This window comes from Corvus kubaryi, unplaced genomic scaffold, assembly GCF_017639235.1.
Source record: "Corvus kubaryi isolate FWS band 111438036 unplaced genomic scaffold, C.kubaryi_AGA036_p1.0 66, whole genome shotgun sequence".
NCBI classification, from domain to species: Eukaryota; Metazoa; Chordata; class Aves; order Passeriformes; family Corvidae; genus Corvus; species Corvus kubaryi.
In genome coordinates, this window is record NW_024582054.1 from 18,966,102 (window position 1) to 18,983,913 (window position 17,812).

The window sequence follows — 17,812 nt, forward strand, 5'->3', positions numbered from 1 at the left end:
TAAGTGAAGTTTAAACTCAGTCAGGTACACTTGATACCAACAGAAAAGGCACTAAAAAAAATTTAAGTCAACACACCAGCAAATACTTTCAGGATACCTCTGGAAAGCAGATGAAAGTATGTCTAGGTTTAGCCTGGGGTATACAAAAGTAGGAGTCAGGTTTAATGCACTCATTGCAAAGTTGCTGGGAGCCCCTGACAAAACTGGTGTTGGATTCTCTGTCTGTTTCTAACCTTATCCAAACATAATTCCATGAAAGGAAAAACACCGTTTCACAGTTGTTTGTCTTAGCCACTATGAAAACCGCAGAGAAGTATCTTGGCACACAGTAAAAGCTTGGCAACACTGCTGCAGCACACATTTTCCTCTGCTCTATTACTAGTGGGTGTTTTGGGGTTTTTTTAGAACACAAGTTCTAGAAACACAACCCTTATTGTTTCAGCGACACTTGGGCATAAATGGAAGGAACATAGCAAGAGGAACTTGCTCATGCTGACTTTTCCATGCACACTACTCTCAGAATTCTAAAAAAGCTACTTGATGATTCCACTACCAGACTAGGGAGTGTTCAAAATTAGAGGGTTTTTACAACCTGCCTGTCTGCCACTCCCAGCATGTGCTAGACACGTATGAATGTAGTACTTACGAAGGGTTTAAAAACAAACCCAAAATACAAACAAAAACCTCCCCCACAAACAAAAAAAAAAAAATCAAAAAGACCAAAACATCAAAGAGAGGATAATAAAGTCCCCAAGCATTACCCCTCTTTGGCCATACTGCCAAAATCATCAAAGACAGCTGTAATTATGATGGTTGGTTTCATAATACCCACACCCCTCCAGAAAATGGACTCTGGATAGAAACTCCAAGTAAAACAATGAAAATTTATTAAGTGAAAACAACAGACCTGCTGCTACAATGCAGTAAAACTGATTCTATAAGGAAAAAGCAAACCACTACCACTCCAAATCAAATCTGAAAGTAGAAATTTATTTTTGATACAGAGATACAAGCAAGCAGCTGCAAAAGGAACCATCATGGGAAGCCTAAAGAGTTTCCTGCCATTTTAAAGCAAAGGAGTCCCTGTGTTTTGCAGGAGTTTGAAATCCCCAAGAACTGCTCGTGTCTAACCTCAAAGGTGGGGTGGGCAGAGAAGGGACAGAATTGATTTTGATGCAGTGTTTTGTGCAGGTGGTAGCACATAGCTGGTTACTGGAAGGCAGTAATTCCAGGGTAAGTTGTATCTACCGGCATGATGGACTGGGAAATAGAACTAGCTCTATGGAATTTCTCCCTTCCTTGTAAAATCAAATCCTAAAGTTTAGCTTAAAGAAAAAAAAAAACTAGTGTGTTTGAAGCTAGATTCAAAAGGATATTCAAAATAAAAAAGCCTTTAAACTTTAAAAGTACATCCTTACAAAACTGTCTGCCTCCACATCTAGAAACTTACCTTCAGCTAAATCTCACAAGACCTTAGTACTCAGCAGTTTTGCATCACTGGTCCTCAAATACAATTTCATTCCCTTCACTAAATTAAAAAAAAAAAAAATCCAAACCAAAAAAAAACAGAAAAAAGCGAAATGTGTATTGAGTGCTATAAGAAAATCATTTTATCAATAGCACAAGTCCTACTGCATATGGATTTTGAGATATTTTTAATAAGGACTGGTTGGCTATACTCTTCCAATCCAATTAAGTTAATGCCAAGCATATTTATCAGAAATCACAATGGAAGAATTGTCAGCTTTCTTACTGGAGAAAACCAAGGCCCATTTACAGAAGCATTCTGCACAAATAAAGCGTTTTTAAGTGTTTTATTTGTCCATTTGGAATGATTAGCATTTATAATCAACAACATAAATCCACCCCTCAGTGAAAACCCGACAGCTGGTTATTGCCAAACATACTACAGTCTACTGAAGGGTGAAGAATTACAGACATATAAAGATGAATAACATTATGTCACCATTAAATCACTTACTCTGTTCATAACACTTTAATCCTCAACATTGTAAATTAAGATTAGAAAAAAAAAAAAAAATCAACATTTCCAGTGATAAAATACATTGTGTTTAGTACACAATATAACAGTACAGTTTATTACACTAGTGCATTAAAAGTTTAAAAAAATGGACAGCTCCTTTGGAATAACTCCATCACTGCTGATCTCTCTCTTACACAAACACTGCTTGCAGCCACAGAAGCTACCAGGAAGTCTGCAAGAAGCATCCAACTACAAAAATTTATCACAGCTAAAATAAATTTATTCTGAGATTATCATACTCATATTACTTGAATATGAGGACCCAAAATCAGATTCCTTCGCATGGGGAGTGACCAGGGACATTCCTGAGGAAATCAAGCAAGTAATGAACAGATCTGCATCCATACCTGAAAATTATGTGGAAAAAATGCCTTTCATTTTCCACCCACTTAAGTAAACATTTACTTAACATTTGGAAGCCTTCTGCTAGAGTTTTAAAGTTTAGTGGTTTAAACCATTTTTCAAGGTTACTGGCATGTATGAAATTTCCAAGTATGAATAAGTAGTATCAATATAATAGCTAAAAGACACAACATTTTTACTTACTAGAGATGGAATTTTAAACACTCTTTTCCAAAAAGGAAAGTGGAAGATCAGCTTTATAAAAATTTTCCAGGAATGATTTGTATTACACCAACTTTATATTTGATGACAACTTCAAAGACTGAAGTTAACAATTACTGGAATCAGACTTCAAAATAAAGGGGATCAGAAGAATAATCTCTGTAAATCAAAGTACACTGCAAATCTTTTTCTCCAGATGTTGCCTGCTACAAATGGCCTCATATAGCTGCTAGAGCCTTATCAAGTATGAGGAACGACCTGCTTGTCAATTAAACAGCATGTGAATGTGAAAAGTAGATGGACACAGGAAGCACATTTCATTAGAGGAATAGACATCACCTTCATTCAAACTGACCAACAACAAACAAGAAAAGTTCTGGAGCCAATTGAACTGCAAACGTCTGTGAGGAAAAACCCATTCTGTACCTCGTATTCTCAATTATTTGGTTTTTTATAACACAGTAACTTGGGGGAAAAAAAATGAAGCAACAGCAAAACAGAATCTCTCCATTCCCAAAGTTCTGAATTAACCTCTGAACTTCACGATAGCTAGGAAAAGTTTAAAAACATACACTGTAGTGTCATTAGCACTGCTCAGCACACTAAACAATTCCTTCTGTGTCCACCTACTGTCACTTACCTTATGATCACATTGCAAACTCTTATGGGCAAAGACTGATTTTTTTTTTTAATTTCTTTTGTATCAGGAAGTGATACTATGCATATCTCCTCTGTGCCACAGTAATATAATAAAATAAATATCATTGTTATGCTTTAATTATTTTCTATTCAAAGCTCTAAATCCATCAAAAGAGAGAGGTGTTTGCCCAAGTTGCTAGGAACAAAAGGTCAGTTTCCACATGTGACCTGACATGAAAATATCCATGATGCAATGTAATACTCTTTGCACTATGCAAAAAAACCCCACAATATTATCATCAACAAACTGTAAGTTATGGTATCTTTTCATCCATTTCAACCCCTTCATTGGAAAGAGGAGGTAGATTAAAAGTAAGCCACATCCTGCACTCCCTGCTAAGTCATAAGGCACATTTCCATTCCACTGAAAATGGGATATATTTTAGGGCTGGCAGTGAAAGTTGGAAGTAATCAAATGCACTTGGGGTACTGTAATGTCTAGTCACAGACTGCAGCAAAACACAGACAAAACATCTTTTTTTACTCTAGGAAATCTAGGTACTTTATCCAAATGAAATTTGAGAATGATAGACCTACAAAAGTATGGGGCCCACTGGCTCGTAAGGCTTACTGGCATTTAATTCTTTCTTTCACAGTGAAAGCAATGGACATAATAGTGGAAGTGTTAAAAAATGCAGCTTAAGATGCATCTGTCTGCTGTTAACTTCTAAAGTTATCTCAGAAGTGAGCTGGTAAGTTAAGATGTTGTTATTAACAATATTTAAATCCATGAATTTGTTTTCATCATTACCTTGAACTAAAATTTACCCCCAAAAACTGAAGGGCAAAAATCCCATAGCAGGGGATAAAGGTACTGTCATGTTGATACCTACTCAAATAAACTTTTAACAAATAATAAGGGCCAAATACAGACTCTTTGCCAACAGATCAATCACAGTTTAGCACTCCGCTCTCCTCCAAGTTTGACTTGGCTCTTATTCAAAGTAACATGAGAACCAGGTTCTCCAAATGCCAAAGCCACCTCAGGAAGCTTCAACATGAAAATTGTCAAACTGTGCAAACTCAAACGAGCGAGTTCCGAGAGCAGCCCAGCCGTTCTTCGGTTTCGAAATGGTGACATTCTCCCAGAGTGGATAACCATTTAACAGTCCTGAGGCAGAATTGCCCTGTCAGAAAAAGAAAAATGTTAGCTTTGTAAAATCCACGGTCTATGTAGACACTGAGCCTGCTCACATGGGAGACAAGACAAAGCAGAAAGATGTCAAGTCAACTTTCAACCACATTTCACACATTTTTCATGCAGAGATGCATCTAAATAGTGCATAGAATCCTCTGGTGTCTATCAGCTCTGTGAAACAGATCTAATGCCTTTACAGTGAATATATAAAAGGCTCCTCTTCCCCAACTCACAGCTTTGCTAACTCAGTGTAGAACCTGAAAGGTAAACTAGCATTCAAGCGTCCCTACCTTTCAGGCCAATTGCAGTTGCAAAGGTTATGTTAGACAAAGGGATTAGGCATTCAGAAGAGGAACTTAAAGCTTTTTAGATACTTGCACCAATATCACACCCGTTAAAGTGCACAGGGACATTTAAAGTACAGTTTGGGGCTACCTTCCTCACCAAGTCACTATGGTCAAAAAGGGTGGAGTTGGAGGGAAGGAAAAAAATGTGGACAGGCTTCTCACTAACTGCAGCCCCTTTATACAGTAACACAATGCCCGCGCTCTTCCACCACAGTAGAGAAGGAACTCAGCTTATCTGAGTTCCCCAGTCCTTTACTAGCTCCACATACAAGGCTTTAGCCTGCAAAGGGAACTGGTGTGACACAGATTTTTAACACAGGCTGCTTCAGTAGTTTACTGACTGTTTTAAGAATAGGAAGTCACATCATCATCTTTCTGTCAGATTAAACAAGAGACTTGCCTCTCTGACCCTTCTACCTCCAGCTTTCAATTCAGCTTTCCAATCATTTTCTGTACCTTCTACAGTTTCTCAAGATCTCTCTAAAACTACAGGCAGCAGAACTCGGTATGGTATTTTAATATTGGTTTAAAATAACAGACATTATTTATGTTTTAAATAGGGTAAACTAATGCAAGTACACCACCAATAGCATAGCACAGTTTTGCCCAAGCCATTTAGGACTGAAAGTTTCATAACTGGTTTTCTAGCTATTTGTCCATGTCCTTACCTGAATGTTGAGAGTAAGTGTGTGCCATGCATTATCCCGGACACCGGAAAGTCCTTTCATTAATATTTCTTCTCCAGCTGCAAAACATACTTAAGTTAGTGAAGTGTTACTTCAGCCCTTTGCTGAAACTGATAAATACCAAGCCAGCAAAAAGATAAAATATCTATTTTTCAGAAGTGTTTAGGATTGACATTTCATCAATTTCAGTTGCAGCATGGAAGGCTTAATATGCAAACCTGGACGCTGCATTATCAGTGCACTCTCCTGTTTTCCCAGAACTGTTTTCTCAATCAAGAGCATCTCCAATGCTCTTGGCAATTTGGCATGAGATGAGGATTCACTCTATGGAGAGTATGGGTTCACAAAGAGTGACAGCAGCTATCGCTCTGCTTGCTCTATAGATCTTCTTGTTTCTGTATTGTGTGTAACTACTTTAAATCACAGGGTTTGAGTTGTCACACTATCATGTTGCTTAGTTCTACTCAAAATTTAAGCTAAGAAAAAATGGGGTGTGAATGACACCTGGAGGGAAGATGAAGATCTGAAAAAAATTAAGTGCTACAAGTCTTCAATTATTCAGTAGACAGTTTTTGCTGCAAGATAATTTAACATTCAGGCTCCCTTCTAGAAAAATATAAAGATGACTGAAAATAGCTGTACAGAAAAAATTATCATATTGTGTAACAAGAGTCTCAGCCTGAAATAATTGGATGGTTAATCAAAATCCACTCATTTCATCTAGGAAAAATCATTTCTGGCAGCCTGAGAAACTAATCAGGTAATGTTGCTAGTTCTTATTACAAATGAAAAATGGAGTCGATCCTAAACACAAGTATGCATTTCCATACAGCTGAAACTTAAGTTTATATTGAGTTAGACATTGCAAGGTCTGTCTTGCAATGTCTAACTTCCTCTGCAAGGGAGCACTGGTCTGTTAAGGGAAGCTATGTAAAACCTTCTTTATGCTACCCGTCCATGGTAAAAGTGGAAAGGAATACAGACACCCAAACACAAAAAATTTATCTTATCAGATATACTGTAGGTCTAGAAGCTACATTTGACTCATCAGAAACTATTGAAAATTTTAATTTATACTCATGAAGTGATAGGAAATGCATTTAAACAACTAAATATGCCACTATTTCAAAGCAAATTGAAAATAACTTTTAGCTATTGATGAAGTGTTATCATACACTCTTCCATGTACCTGTCAAGTGCTCTACAGATGAACACACATGAATGTTAGCATCACAAGTAGAACACGTGCTCACTCCATTGAGCTACATTAACAGGAGAATGCACAATTTGAGGAAACAGGAGGCCACTTATCATCATCACTTAAGCCATATGTAAGTACAGTGACTTGAACCGCTCTCTAAGAAAAGCCCACTTCATGTCAATCAGGATTTTTTAAATGTGTAGTTTAGAACACAGATCAAATCTTTCTGTAATTAATATTGTATCAGAGTATTTATGATAAGCAAAATAACATAAAACAGGTTTTGTCAGTGGAAAAACAAAAACTCCAGAAAGCTGAGCCTGAGAAATGGGCCAGCCAGTAGCCTTCAAATGCTTTCTCCACATATGAAAAGTGGCCATCATTAGAACACAACAGGTTAAATTCGTAGTGATGATGAACTATAAAATCTGAATATTACCCATTTTTATCAAAGTTATCAAAATGACATGTCCATATGTCAGCACCCACTTTTGCAAAGAGCTGCTTACCTAGGTCACCAGTGACTCTGTAGGTGCCATCTGCAAAAACCCAGAAGAAAACTCCTTTGGTACGTCGCACATATATCCCACCATTGTCAACTCTTCCTGCAATAAACACGCCCCCATCACGTGGTTTTTCTATGTAGATGTCACAAGTGACTGTCAGGTTTACCCTGCAAGAGAAGTTTAGTGTTTCAACAAGAAAGGAATCCATTTTTTTGAGCAGGCAGTATGTAGAAATTATTTGATTTTCCTGAGATGACACCCCAGCTCAACAGTAAAGCACTGTGTTATGCACGCAATGAGAGCTGTAAAGGCAAATAAAGCAAAGTAATACCAGAACCATCAAATAGCACCTAGAAAATTAACACAACTTCCTCGTTGCCGAACTTGCACTACAAGGTTCTTAACCATAAAAAAATAAAAGCATTCTTTACTTCTATTAGTGGATATTCAAACTAAAAATCTACATTCCATGTCTGAAAGCACTTGTAATACAGATACATCCAAAAGTTCACATACTTAAGAAGTAAAAATTATCCATAATTATTTACAGAATGTGAAAAGACTCTGACAGCTGCTCAGCTGATAACTGATTCAGAGAATATTTATTCTAGCAACTTTTCTGCTAATTTCTAACGTAATGGTAAGAATTACCTGAGTTTTCATTCTAATGTAATGCTATTAGACGTACCAGATTCTTGAATATATAGTCATTACACAAACAAGATTACTTTCTTGCCTCCCCATGTATTAAAAAAGAGACCCCCCCACATATTCCTTAAGCCATTATAAAGAGACTCAAAGCAATACAGAATTAATTACACAGTAATACCTTCAGAATATACCTAGATTCAATAAAAACATCAGAGAAAAACACTAACAAATTCAGGATAAGAGAACAAAAAGCTTTCACATGTACAAGTTTAAAATCCAAACTACAACCAACTAAACAATCCTGAATTTGAATCATGATAAATTGCCATTGATGACTGAAGTAAAGTATCATCCCACAGAGAAATTTAATGCAAGATTGATTCAGAATTTCAATAGCAGGCTCTCATTGTTGAAAATATCTGCTAGGGACAAGTTGAGTCTTAAACTGAGGATGAAGCAAACAAACTTGAGGGCCTGAAATTGAGAACTAGGATTATGAAAAGTTACAGACCAGTAAAACTTGAATAATAAACTGAATATTCAGGAAGCAACCTTGGTTCTGAAAACAAGATGAAGACTCAGAAAGAAATTGAACCAAAATAAAGTAATAGAAAGGTTTTAGGAATCTCAGTACAGTAATTTAAGAATACATCCTGCGTAGCTGTTATAGGAATCACTGAATATGATTTACTCAATGAGGGAAAGTTGATTATAGGGGGAATATGAGATTTTTCTTAACAGAGGGCTGCAAAAAAAAACATCAGATAACTGAAGAACAACCTCCAAGTACAAGAGGGTCATATTCTTTCAGGCTTTGGACCAAACTGATTCAATCACACCTCCACGCCTGAAAATAGAAGTGTGAAGCATGTTCTGAAAAACCATTTGTGAGATCAATGATCTAATCAAAGTGAAAAAAACCTGACAGAATGGCTATTTTAAAGAATGCATCAAAAGAGTTTAGGCTAGACTTCTAAGCAGAAGAGAAAGTTTTAAGCACGAAGTTTATGATTACTATTAAAAGCATAATTAGTTAACAGGCTCTTTCCCAAATGCTTATTAATTTTAAACAAACATTATTCTAAAATATGCCGCTTAATTCTGAATTACCATCATTGTAGCTCCTAGCAAATTTATAGCTCCTAGAAAGAATTGCAATTGTAACCATACTTTTGTCAAAGCAGTAAACCTCAGTTACTTTCACCCAGCAATAAAAGTGGTTTAAGCAGCATTGGCATCAAATCCACACAATTCTAGGAACTGCTCAGAAGATGGCAGACTGCAACAAATACAATCAAATTATCAATTAAATAGTCTGAGAGTTATGAAACTGATCCAAATTGCTAACAAATAAGACAGACAACTCAAAATTACGTAGTTTAAAATTAATCCTTTTTTTGGTCCAGTTTAAGAAATATTGAAACTGAGGGCACATGTTGGTCTTTCTAGTATGCCAACTCAGATCCATGATTCTAAAAAAGTAGCTTGAACAAATATGCCCAACAGGACATAAACAAAAAAAGACATTCTAAGATAGTGCAGCGGTGGGCTAAACAACCAAGAAATGTGGTGGACTCCCCATCCTTTAAGAGTCATTTAGACAGATACAGTTGATCTTTGGCCCTAAGCAGGGCTCAATGACTTTCAGAAGTCTCTGAATCATCATTCCTACATGTCTACAGTGAATCTGAAGGCAAAAGCAAAAGCCCTCTAAGAGAAATGAGGCTTGAGACAGATTAACTGATCATAACTCACACTGGTGAGGAGGACATTTCCCCAAATGCCACTACAAAATAGTATTTACATACCACTTAAAATTTCCTATGACACTGATGGTCTGGTCTGCATCAGAAACCCAAGTGATGGGCCGCTGAACCACCACCTGGCGGAGTGTGAACACATGATCTCCTGGGTCAGAAGCATTTACAAAGTACTCAAATACACCTGTCTGATCTGCAAAATTTGGGGCTTCACTGAAAGGTGGATTACCTGTTCAGAAAATAAAATACACATCAACTCTAAAACATTGTTTTTCTTCTGTGTACTTGTTTTCAGAAATTTCCCCTGAAAATTTTTCTCCACATTTTTGAGTTGCTATATCAAAGCAATCCCCAAAATTGAAGTTTTTAAGCAGACAGCGGTTTTGCAAACACATGAGCAAAGTAAATTATTTTCTTCACAATCTGCCTTCCAAAAACTAGTTCACTATAGTTATGAGCTATACCAACTGAATCAAGAATTGGTGCTCGTGACTACCAGTTAAGACATAAAATTAAATACATCTCATTGCAGGCGTAAGGTGTACACTCATACAGGTGTAAGTTGTCAGAAAAACACATATAAATAAACAAAAACAAAACAGATCTTCAAGCTACCTCATGCAGACAATTCAAATAACATAACTTACTGCCTTCCTACATCACAAATTGTATCTGCATATGAATTAAGTTTTTGGATAAGAGAATTCTGGCTTACGTATATTGAAATCATCTTTGTAACTTGAAGGAAAGGGCTGAGGAGGAGGCGGCTCTGGGTAATCGCATTTCCGTCCTGTCTTGAGTGTGGTTAAAGTGTAGACTTCATCCACATTTAGATCTAAAGAAAATCTTCCCCTCCATACCTGGAATTGAAGAAAGCTCAAGCTGCAAAAATTAACAACTAAATGACAAAATACCCAAATTCCAGAGGTAAAGAAGATCCTCTGAAGTCCTGATTTAAGGCAAAAATCCCATCTTCTTGCCTCAGCATTTAAGTATCTCTGGGCTGCTTTGAAAACTCCTTTTCCCCACATTCTTTATTACCTCCAGTTAAGCTTATATATAGCCAGTGAAACTGCAGTCAAACAGCCTTAATAAAACATGCCCTAAATATGCAGCTTAAGCATGAAGGTCAAGGAGTTTCAGCAAAAGGGAAAGACACACCTGAAACTGCAGAGGGACTGTAATTAGAACTGATCAACTTACCTTTACAGGAAGGAGTTGCTGGAAAAGACTGGACTTTCCAGATTCAAAATCAAGTCTAGAATGCCACACTTGAAGGGTTTCCACCATATACTACAACAGAAAACACCGTACAATTTAAAACACAACAACAGCAAAATAAACAACCTGGAATATTCAACTTGAGAAATACCAGTACTCTATGGATGTATAATTTTTGTTATTTTAAAGCTGTTGATCACATTAGAGGCCACAATTCTATTCAGCTAGCCATTACATATGCCTTACGTTTCTATAGATTATACATCAATAAGACATTGTCCTAACATGCACTAATGTTGCTTATAAAGACAGAAAGCACTGCAAACACAATCTTTAGCTTCTCTATCACCAACATTGGTGATAGATACAAGCTTGGATACAAGCCCTCTTCCTAGAAGTAACTAGACTGAAATAATATCCTGCTGGTTTCACTTTTGTGAGACCTTCAGTCTAGTTGCTAGTTCTTTGATAATAATTTTTGAGCAAAGTATTTTGTTTACATGTCTCCAGAATTCTACAGCATATCAACTATATTAGTTATCAGATTTTAATCACACCTAACCCCTATAATTTCTTTTCAGTTACCAACAACAAAGCAAGTGGCCTAGAGCTTGGTTTGGATAAGCCACCTAATACTTCCCCAAAAGGGAGCTGTGTATCCAAATTGACACTCAACTACTTTTCCTAAGTGAACCATTTTATTGCCAAAACTATTGTACAAATTCTCTCCTCCTAAAGAAAACTAATGCTGCCAAAAAAATCAAAATCCAATTCCAAATAAGTGACTGTCAACTTCTGAGAAGGAATCATCCAAATCAACTAACAATGACTCCCTCCAGTTTACACTGTGAAAGTATTGTTCACATTTCAGAGGAAAATTTACTTTAGCGAGATTAAAAAAGAGAATAAACAAATCAACAACTGGGAGATTCTCAGAATATCTCTTCACAGGATGCAACAACAAAACCTACAGTATAAAATCAACTAGAGCTATTCCCCTGGAAATTAACTGATAACTAGAAAGGCCATGGCCATGCTGGCGCGACAAACTGTGTCAGCATGTCAGAGTACCCAGCCTTGGGATAAATTCTAAAGAAAAATTTAGCTGCATTTCCCTTCTGTGACATTTCTTCTCCAATATAGAGATGATTAGACTGGGAGGTAGCAATTCTACACTTGCAGTTATGACATTGCATCTCATGGTAAAACAGAAGTAGAATGCTTTGCCGGGGTGTAACAGCCTCCTATACTGGAGACCGCTAATTTCTTGTTAACCTGTGATACTGATTTGCATGTATTTGAATATGAATGGCAATTCATTTTACAAGGCTGATCAAATGTATTCAAGATCTACTTACAAATGACCCTCTGAGGTAGAAAGTTGCTCTCTGAGGTAGGACACTGAAATTTGGCAATGGAGGCCTGATACATTTAGAGTGATTATGACTCTGAAGGAAAAAAATAAATGTAACACAAGAAACACACATTACTGGAATGGAAACATTCATTAAAAACATACAGCATAGAATTGAAATTTAAAAAGCAATAGTTTATTTCACTGTTATCTTAATAGCTGCAATTACACTCGTTTAATAATTTTATTTTGAATACAGATTTTAAGAAAGCACATGATGTAACTTCCTCCCAGTGTGTCATCCAATTAAACGTGTAATAAAAAGATAAAGATGGCATATATATTGGCCTCCAGTAAGTCTCAACCAGGTATTTAAAGTTCAGATAGAAAAAACAGCCTCTAGTGAAGTCACTAATAAAGCTACAAGTATCAAAGAACATTCACAGATACTGAACTATGTAAATCAAGACAGGTTCTTCATAACAAAACATTTCCTTTAACTTTTATAGTCCACTGGAATTGCTGATGCACATACCATAGTTTCAATGATGATGGTAAGGTTCCCTAGGCCATCTGTCAGAGCTACAAAACTGCCACCTCCTTCTAAGTGTCCATCCACTTGCAAGTATGACCACCCTGGCTGAGTAAATTGTGTGGTGTGCGCTGAGACAAAAATCAGAATATAATCATTAAGACTTAATAAAAAATGGTACCATTTGTAGGCTTAATTAAGTCTCTCTCTCATACATGCTGACAAAACAGAAACCTGATTTGGGGAAGAAAGTAATAGAACTTCCAAAACAAATTTTACCTATGTCAGACAAAAGATTAAAGAATTATACTACAGCAAAATTAAAAATACCAACTCTGTGGCAGACAAAACAGTTAAAATGATAGCGATTATTTAGACATGAAGTACAAACTATACAAGGTAATCATGCCCATTCAATCTGAATATTCATCACAGTTTAGATTTTCCCAAATCTCTTTCTTTTTCTTTAAATAAAGTAAACATTTGAGCCAGAGAAAGCACAGATGGGCAACTCCATGAGGAATAACTAAGTAGGGTTTTCAGCAAGTAAGTGAAACTATCAAAGAAGAATATGACGCAGATCATGAAAATCCTGAGCAACATGGACACAGGAACAACTGCTCAGCTGTTCTTCATGCGACACTATGGCCATTTTTCCTTTAATGCTTTTCCATATATAGGTAACTAGCAGAAGAACAGAAATTAAAGCATTTGTCTTGTTCCTCCTTCATGGCACTGCATAGTTGCTCTACAGAACTGTGGCAAAGACAGTAAAATATTACAGAAGGACTACAGACTAGCCAGTGAATCCGTGTCCACAATCACAACATGAACATGCTTTCCTTTCCCCAAGTTCAAGGAAATGCTGATTTACACAAGCCAAGAATGTCCAGCAGGACAAGAAGTTCTTTGTTCCATTTATCTTAAATTGAGAACTACCAAATGGAATTGATTGATACTCAAGGATTAAAAATAGAAAAAGGAAAGGAAACAGGAAAGCACATTAACCTTTATAGGCACTTCAGATCAAAATATTTTAATAGTAACAGCTATAAAGGCAGTACCTCATTCATTTCTGATACAGCTAAAGATCAAGTACAAATATTATATTTTATTATATTTTTCTGCTTTCTATTGAAATGAGATTGTATTCTTCTTTCTTAATGTATTCACAAAACTGTCCACAAATCTACCTTAATTTGGTGCAAAAAAATAATACACATAAAAACACTAAATAAATAAAGGCCTCAGAAAATACAGTGATGCTTGATGTCAGATCACCAAACTTTTAGCTGCAAAATTTTCACCTGTAATCCAGATAGGAGATTCAACTTTATAGTGGCCGCTCCATGGCTCCTGTGCTGTCATTAATCCACATCGACCAAAGGGCAACTGCTCATAATAACTAGCCACCAGGTTCCATGCAATTGTTCTGGAAGAAAAACAGGTGTTTGCTCTATTCATATGGATGGTATTAGATTTAACAGTACAAGAATCCACTCCTCCTTTTTCTCCAGCATATAATGAAAACAATTTGAGGGGTGGTTGTGGAAGGAATATCTTTCCAGCTAAAAGGAAAAAAAAACCCTACAGGAGAGAAAAATTAAGCAAATCAGCTTCCACTGTGGAGTACTTCTTCCAAAACTGGTGATAAATTCTCTGGTTATAGCACCATAAAAAGTTGTACATTAAAGGAAATATGTATTGAGGGTAAAGACTCCATCTGTTTGGGGCTTTTTCCCATTCTGAAGGGAAAAAATTTTGTCAGCAAAGTCTACAGCTTGTTGCCGGATGTTGTTTAGTTGAGGTTTTTTTGATTGCTTGGTTATTGCTGTGCATGGTGGCAGTTGTTTTGGATGGAGTTTTTTAGGGAAGCAGTTAAGTACCACCAAAAAAAAAAGATCTTATCTTTATCTATATAAGTAACAAACAGCAAACAACTTTAACCAGTCATCCTCCAGGAGCTGTTGCTCTTTCAAGACGTTGTCAGGATACTGAGAAGGATAATCACTTCACGCCCTTTGATTTGCGCTTCACTGAAAATGTTTTGCAAGGGCTTTAAACTTAAGACCTCTGGGCCTTAAATATGGAAATACAGCTTAACAGAGCAGTTACGCAGAAGGCAAAAGCTGTCAATCTGTTTTGGTATTGAATACTGGTGAGTACAAAGGCCTCATTCTAAAGTCACTGCCACAGACTTATCACACTATAAATACATACAGAAGAGATCCCGGAATTCTACAAAAACGTGATCATAAAATAAACAACTCTTGAATTGTAAATTCAGCTTGCTCACATCAAACTCGTTCTGCTGATTTCAAACTTAGAAAAAAAGGTAGGAAACTCAACTTCAAAGGAAACAAGCTTAGCAGAAAGATAAGCTGCCTTTAGTCAGAAAGATTCTGTTTTCAGCATAAAAGCCAAGATAACTTCAGTGCTGGACATCTGGACTTGGAACTATTCTACAATAATTTATAAATACAACACATATGCCTGGCTGTTAGGCTGTGAAAAAAAAATGGGGCATATATAATTCGAAAGGGCTTGTAAAAATAGAGAAACAATGGGAAAAGGAAGACCCCAAATTAAGATACTAAAACATATGAGGATTAAGAAGCAAGCAGAATGATGAGGAATTCATGCAGGAAATATTCATCTGGTTGAAAATTTCAGCTTGCAGAGAAAACAAAAGATTTTTAGAAACCAGGTGATTCAAGAAACTTCCCTTTACAAGTATCAGTGATTTTTCCTGCACTCCACTTGAAGCAACAGATAAGAATATTTCTCTTTATTTTCCAAAATGAAGTTAAATAGAATCTAAAAGCTTTTAACAATTTTGCTTACATCTTGATGCCTACATTTTCTTTAATCAAACTTCTCTCTTTCTTTCAGATTAGCAGTTGTTGCACCAGAAACATCAAATTATATTTTCTATTCTTTTCTAAAACTGAGTTATGTATTATCCCATTAAAGAGAACATTTTTATTACAGTTTTCAGTTTGGAAAGAAAATGTACAGAGAACAGTAAATGTATCAAAAGACTACAGCATGTTTAAGAATGGATTCTGAGGAAGAAGTTGTATGGAAAAACTAGATAATTACATCTGTAATTGAAGATAAACAATCTGATAAAGACCTTAAGAAAAACACAATAAACTAGTTTTATTGTTATTTTCCTACAATATTTTTTATTGTTAGCTCTTCTTAAGAGCATTCTCTTTTTAATAATTATCATCAGTCTCAAAGGCATCTGAAATTAACTGCATAAATCACTGGGTGCTGGGGAACAAGAATACATTGAAACTTGTGGTACTTCTACCCCAGAAAGAGGTAAGAACAGCAGACTTCATATCCTACTATGTTTGAATTCAGACTACATTGGGGTGACTTTCAGTCTACCTGTTTTCTCACCATAGCAGATGGACATGTTACACAGTACTTTAAATAATTCTTACACCCCAAGTTGTGAAAGCGAGCAACAGTGCCCAACACTTACGCGGTCATGTTTCCGTTCACGTAGTTTTGGTTCAGGATCCGAGCCCAGCAGCCTGCACCAACATCATTATTGAAAGTACTGTAATCTTCTGAAGACCACAGTTTCTTCCCAGTTAATATGGCATTTTGCACTGTTTTTGTCCCAGGATAGTGAGCCCTACACAGTATTTTAAAAAGAAAGAGGACTTAGTACAAAGAGAAAATCAAAGTTTGGAAGTACATACAGCAGCAATGATTCACCTCCTTCAAACTGATAATGAAAAATAAAATTTCTTTGGAATACTACAAGTGGAATAGAAGAAAATTGAACAAGGGGGAGCTGTAACATTACAGAGCTTATTGTATTTGTATCAGTAGATTATTTGTTCTGCTACATGACAGCATATAGATAAACTTGGATTTAAAAATACCATGCAACTTCCACAGCTTGCTAAAGCAAGCTGAAATTGAGTTTGAAGATGTTCATTACTGTAATGTGCTGAATAGAGAAAATACATACTAACTCATACTATTTTAAACAAAACCATAAATAATGTAAAACCAACAATAAGATACAGCACTAGGCATTATGCTGAGAACTTAGCTGCATGAATGTCTTAGAACTAAGCATAAACTTCACTGATTTTGTACATCTTTTTTTAATAAACTCAGGTTTCAAAAAAGCATACTAGCTGGACTACAGAAGGTACAGAGGTATAAACTGCTAATAGTTGAAACATATAGCGATAGCTCATTTTCTTTTCAAGATCTTCCTTAGTATGAGGAGAGATCCTTTCTCCCAATGGAGACTGATTATATTCAATCACAGCACTAATCCACCATGCAAGGTTTGTCTGACTGAAATAAAATCACTTGCAGAAAACAGGGTTGTGATTTTCCTCACTTAGCACATTCACTGAACACACTAAACATGTACACTAAAATGAAACTATCAGCACTGGAAAGGTAAGCATAAATATTTCCTTTACTGTTAGTCTGCAACTTGACAAATTGATACATCTGTGGCAGGAATACAAGAAACACCAGTTTTTCTAGGCTGACTGTTGGGGTTTTTTCATTATTTTCCCTCTACTGGACAATGAGCCATTTCCCAGTGTTGTAGTCCTTCATACGTAGCTTCACTAATGGTAATGTGTCAGATAGTGGGGATTTTAGCTACATTCTTCCCTGCCATACAGATTACTGTGTATTTCCCCTTTGGCTTGGGAACATAAGTATTGCCTTAGTACCAAGCAAAAGGGTTTTGTAACGGCATAAAGTGCATAGCTTACAAAAACAAAGCAGAAAAGGAATAATTTGTCTTTCCACACTCTGGAAAAGGTGTTTCTTAAGTATCAATATCCCTGCCAAATAAAAGCTAAAATACACAAGAGTATTTAATCTCCCTGTTAAGACTGAATCAGAGCAGGGATGTAAACTTACACTTGTAAAGAGTTAAGCAAATACAGCTTACTTAGACAGTGTAAAAACTGCTGAGCTTCATCCAGACATGATCCAAAACTCCACCTAAGAAAAACTGCCAGGATACTGTTCATGTTCAGAATGGGGGGAGGGACTGATTGGAAGGGCAGATGACACTGACTGCCTATCTGTATTTGGAGAAAAAAAGCCTTC

The 17,812-nt window shown here is 36.3% G+C and overlaps 1 protein-coding gene across 3 annotated transcripts in view; it reads right to left on the bottom strand.

Moving 5' to 3' along the window:
- Positions 1 to 1,799: 1,799 nt before the first annotated feature.
- The window catches only part of GALC (galactosylceramidase), a 32,870-nt gene continuing 16,857 nt past the window's right edge, over positions 1,800 to 17,812 (bottom strand). For all 3 annotated transcript variants that reach the window (XM_042047177.1, XM_042047175.1, XM_042047176.1), the window contains exons 8-17: positions 16,200 to 16,355; positions 14,011 to 14,135; positions 12,707 to 12,834; positions 12,176 to 12,265; positions 10,800 to 10,889; positions 10,312 to 10,456; positions 9,645 to 9,825; positions 7,189 to 7,352; positions 5,461 to 5,537; positions 1,800 to 4,434 (exon numbers count right to left, since the gene is read on the bottom strand). In XM_042047177.1, coding sequence (XP_041903111.1) covers positions 4,291 to 4,434; positions 5,461 to 5,537; positions 7,189 to 7,352; positions 9,645 to 9,825; positions 10,312 to 10,456; positions 10,800 to 10,889; positions 12,176 to 12,265; positions 12,707 to 12,834; positions 14,011 to 14,135; positions 16,200 to 16,355 — 1,300 coding nt within the window. In that variant the 3' untranslated portion in view covers positions 1,800 to 4,290. The remainder of the gene's footprint in view (positions 4,435 to 5,460; positions 5,538 to 7,188; positions 7,353 to 9,644; positions 9,826 to 10,311; positions 10,457 to 10,799; positions 10,890 to 12,175; positions 12,266 to 12,706; positions 12,835 to 14,010; positions 14,136 to 16,199; positions 16,356 to 17,812) is intronic.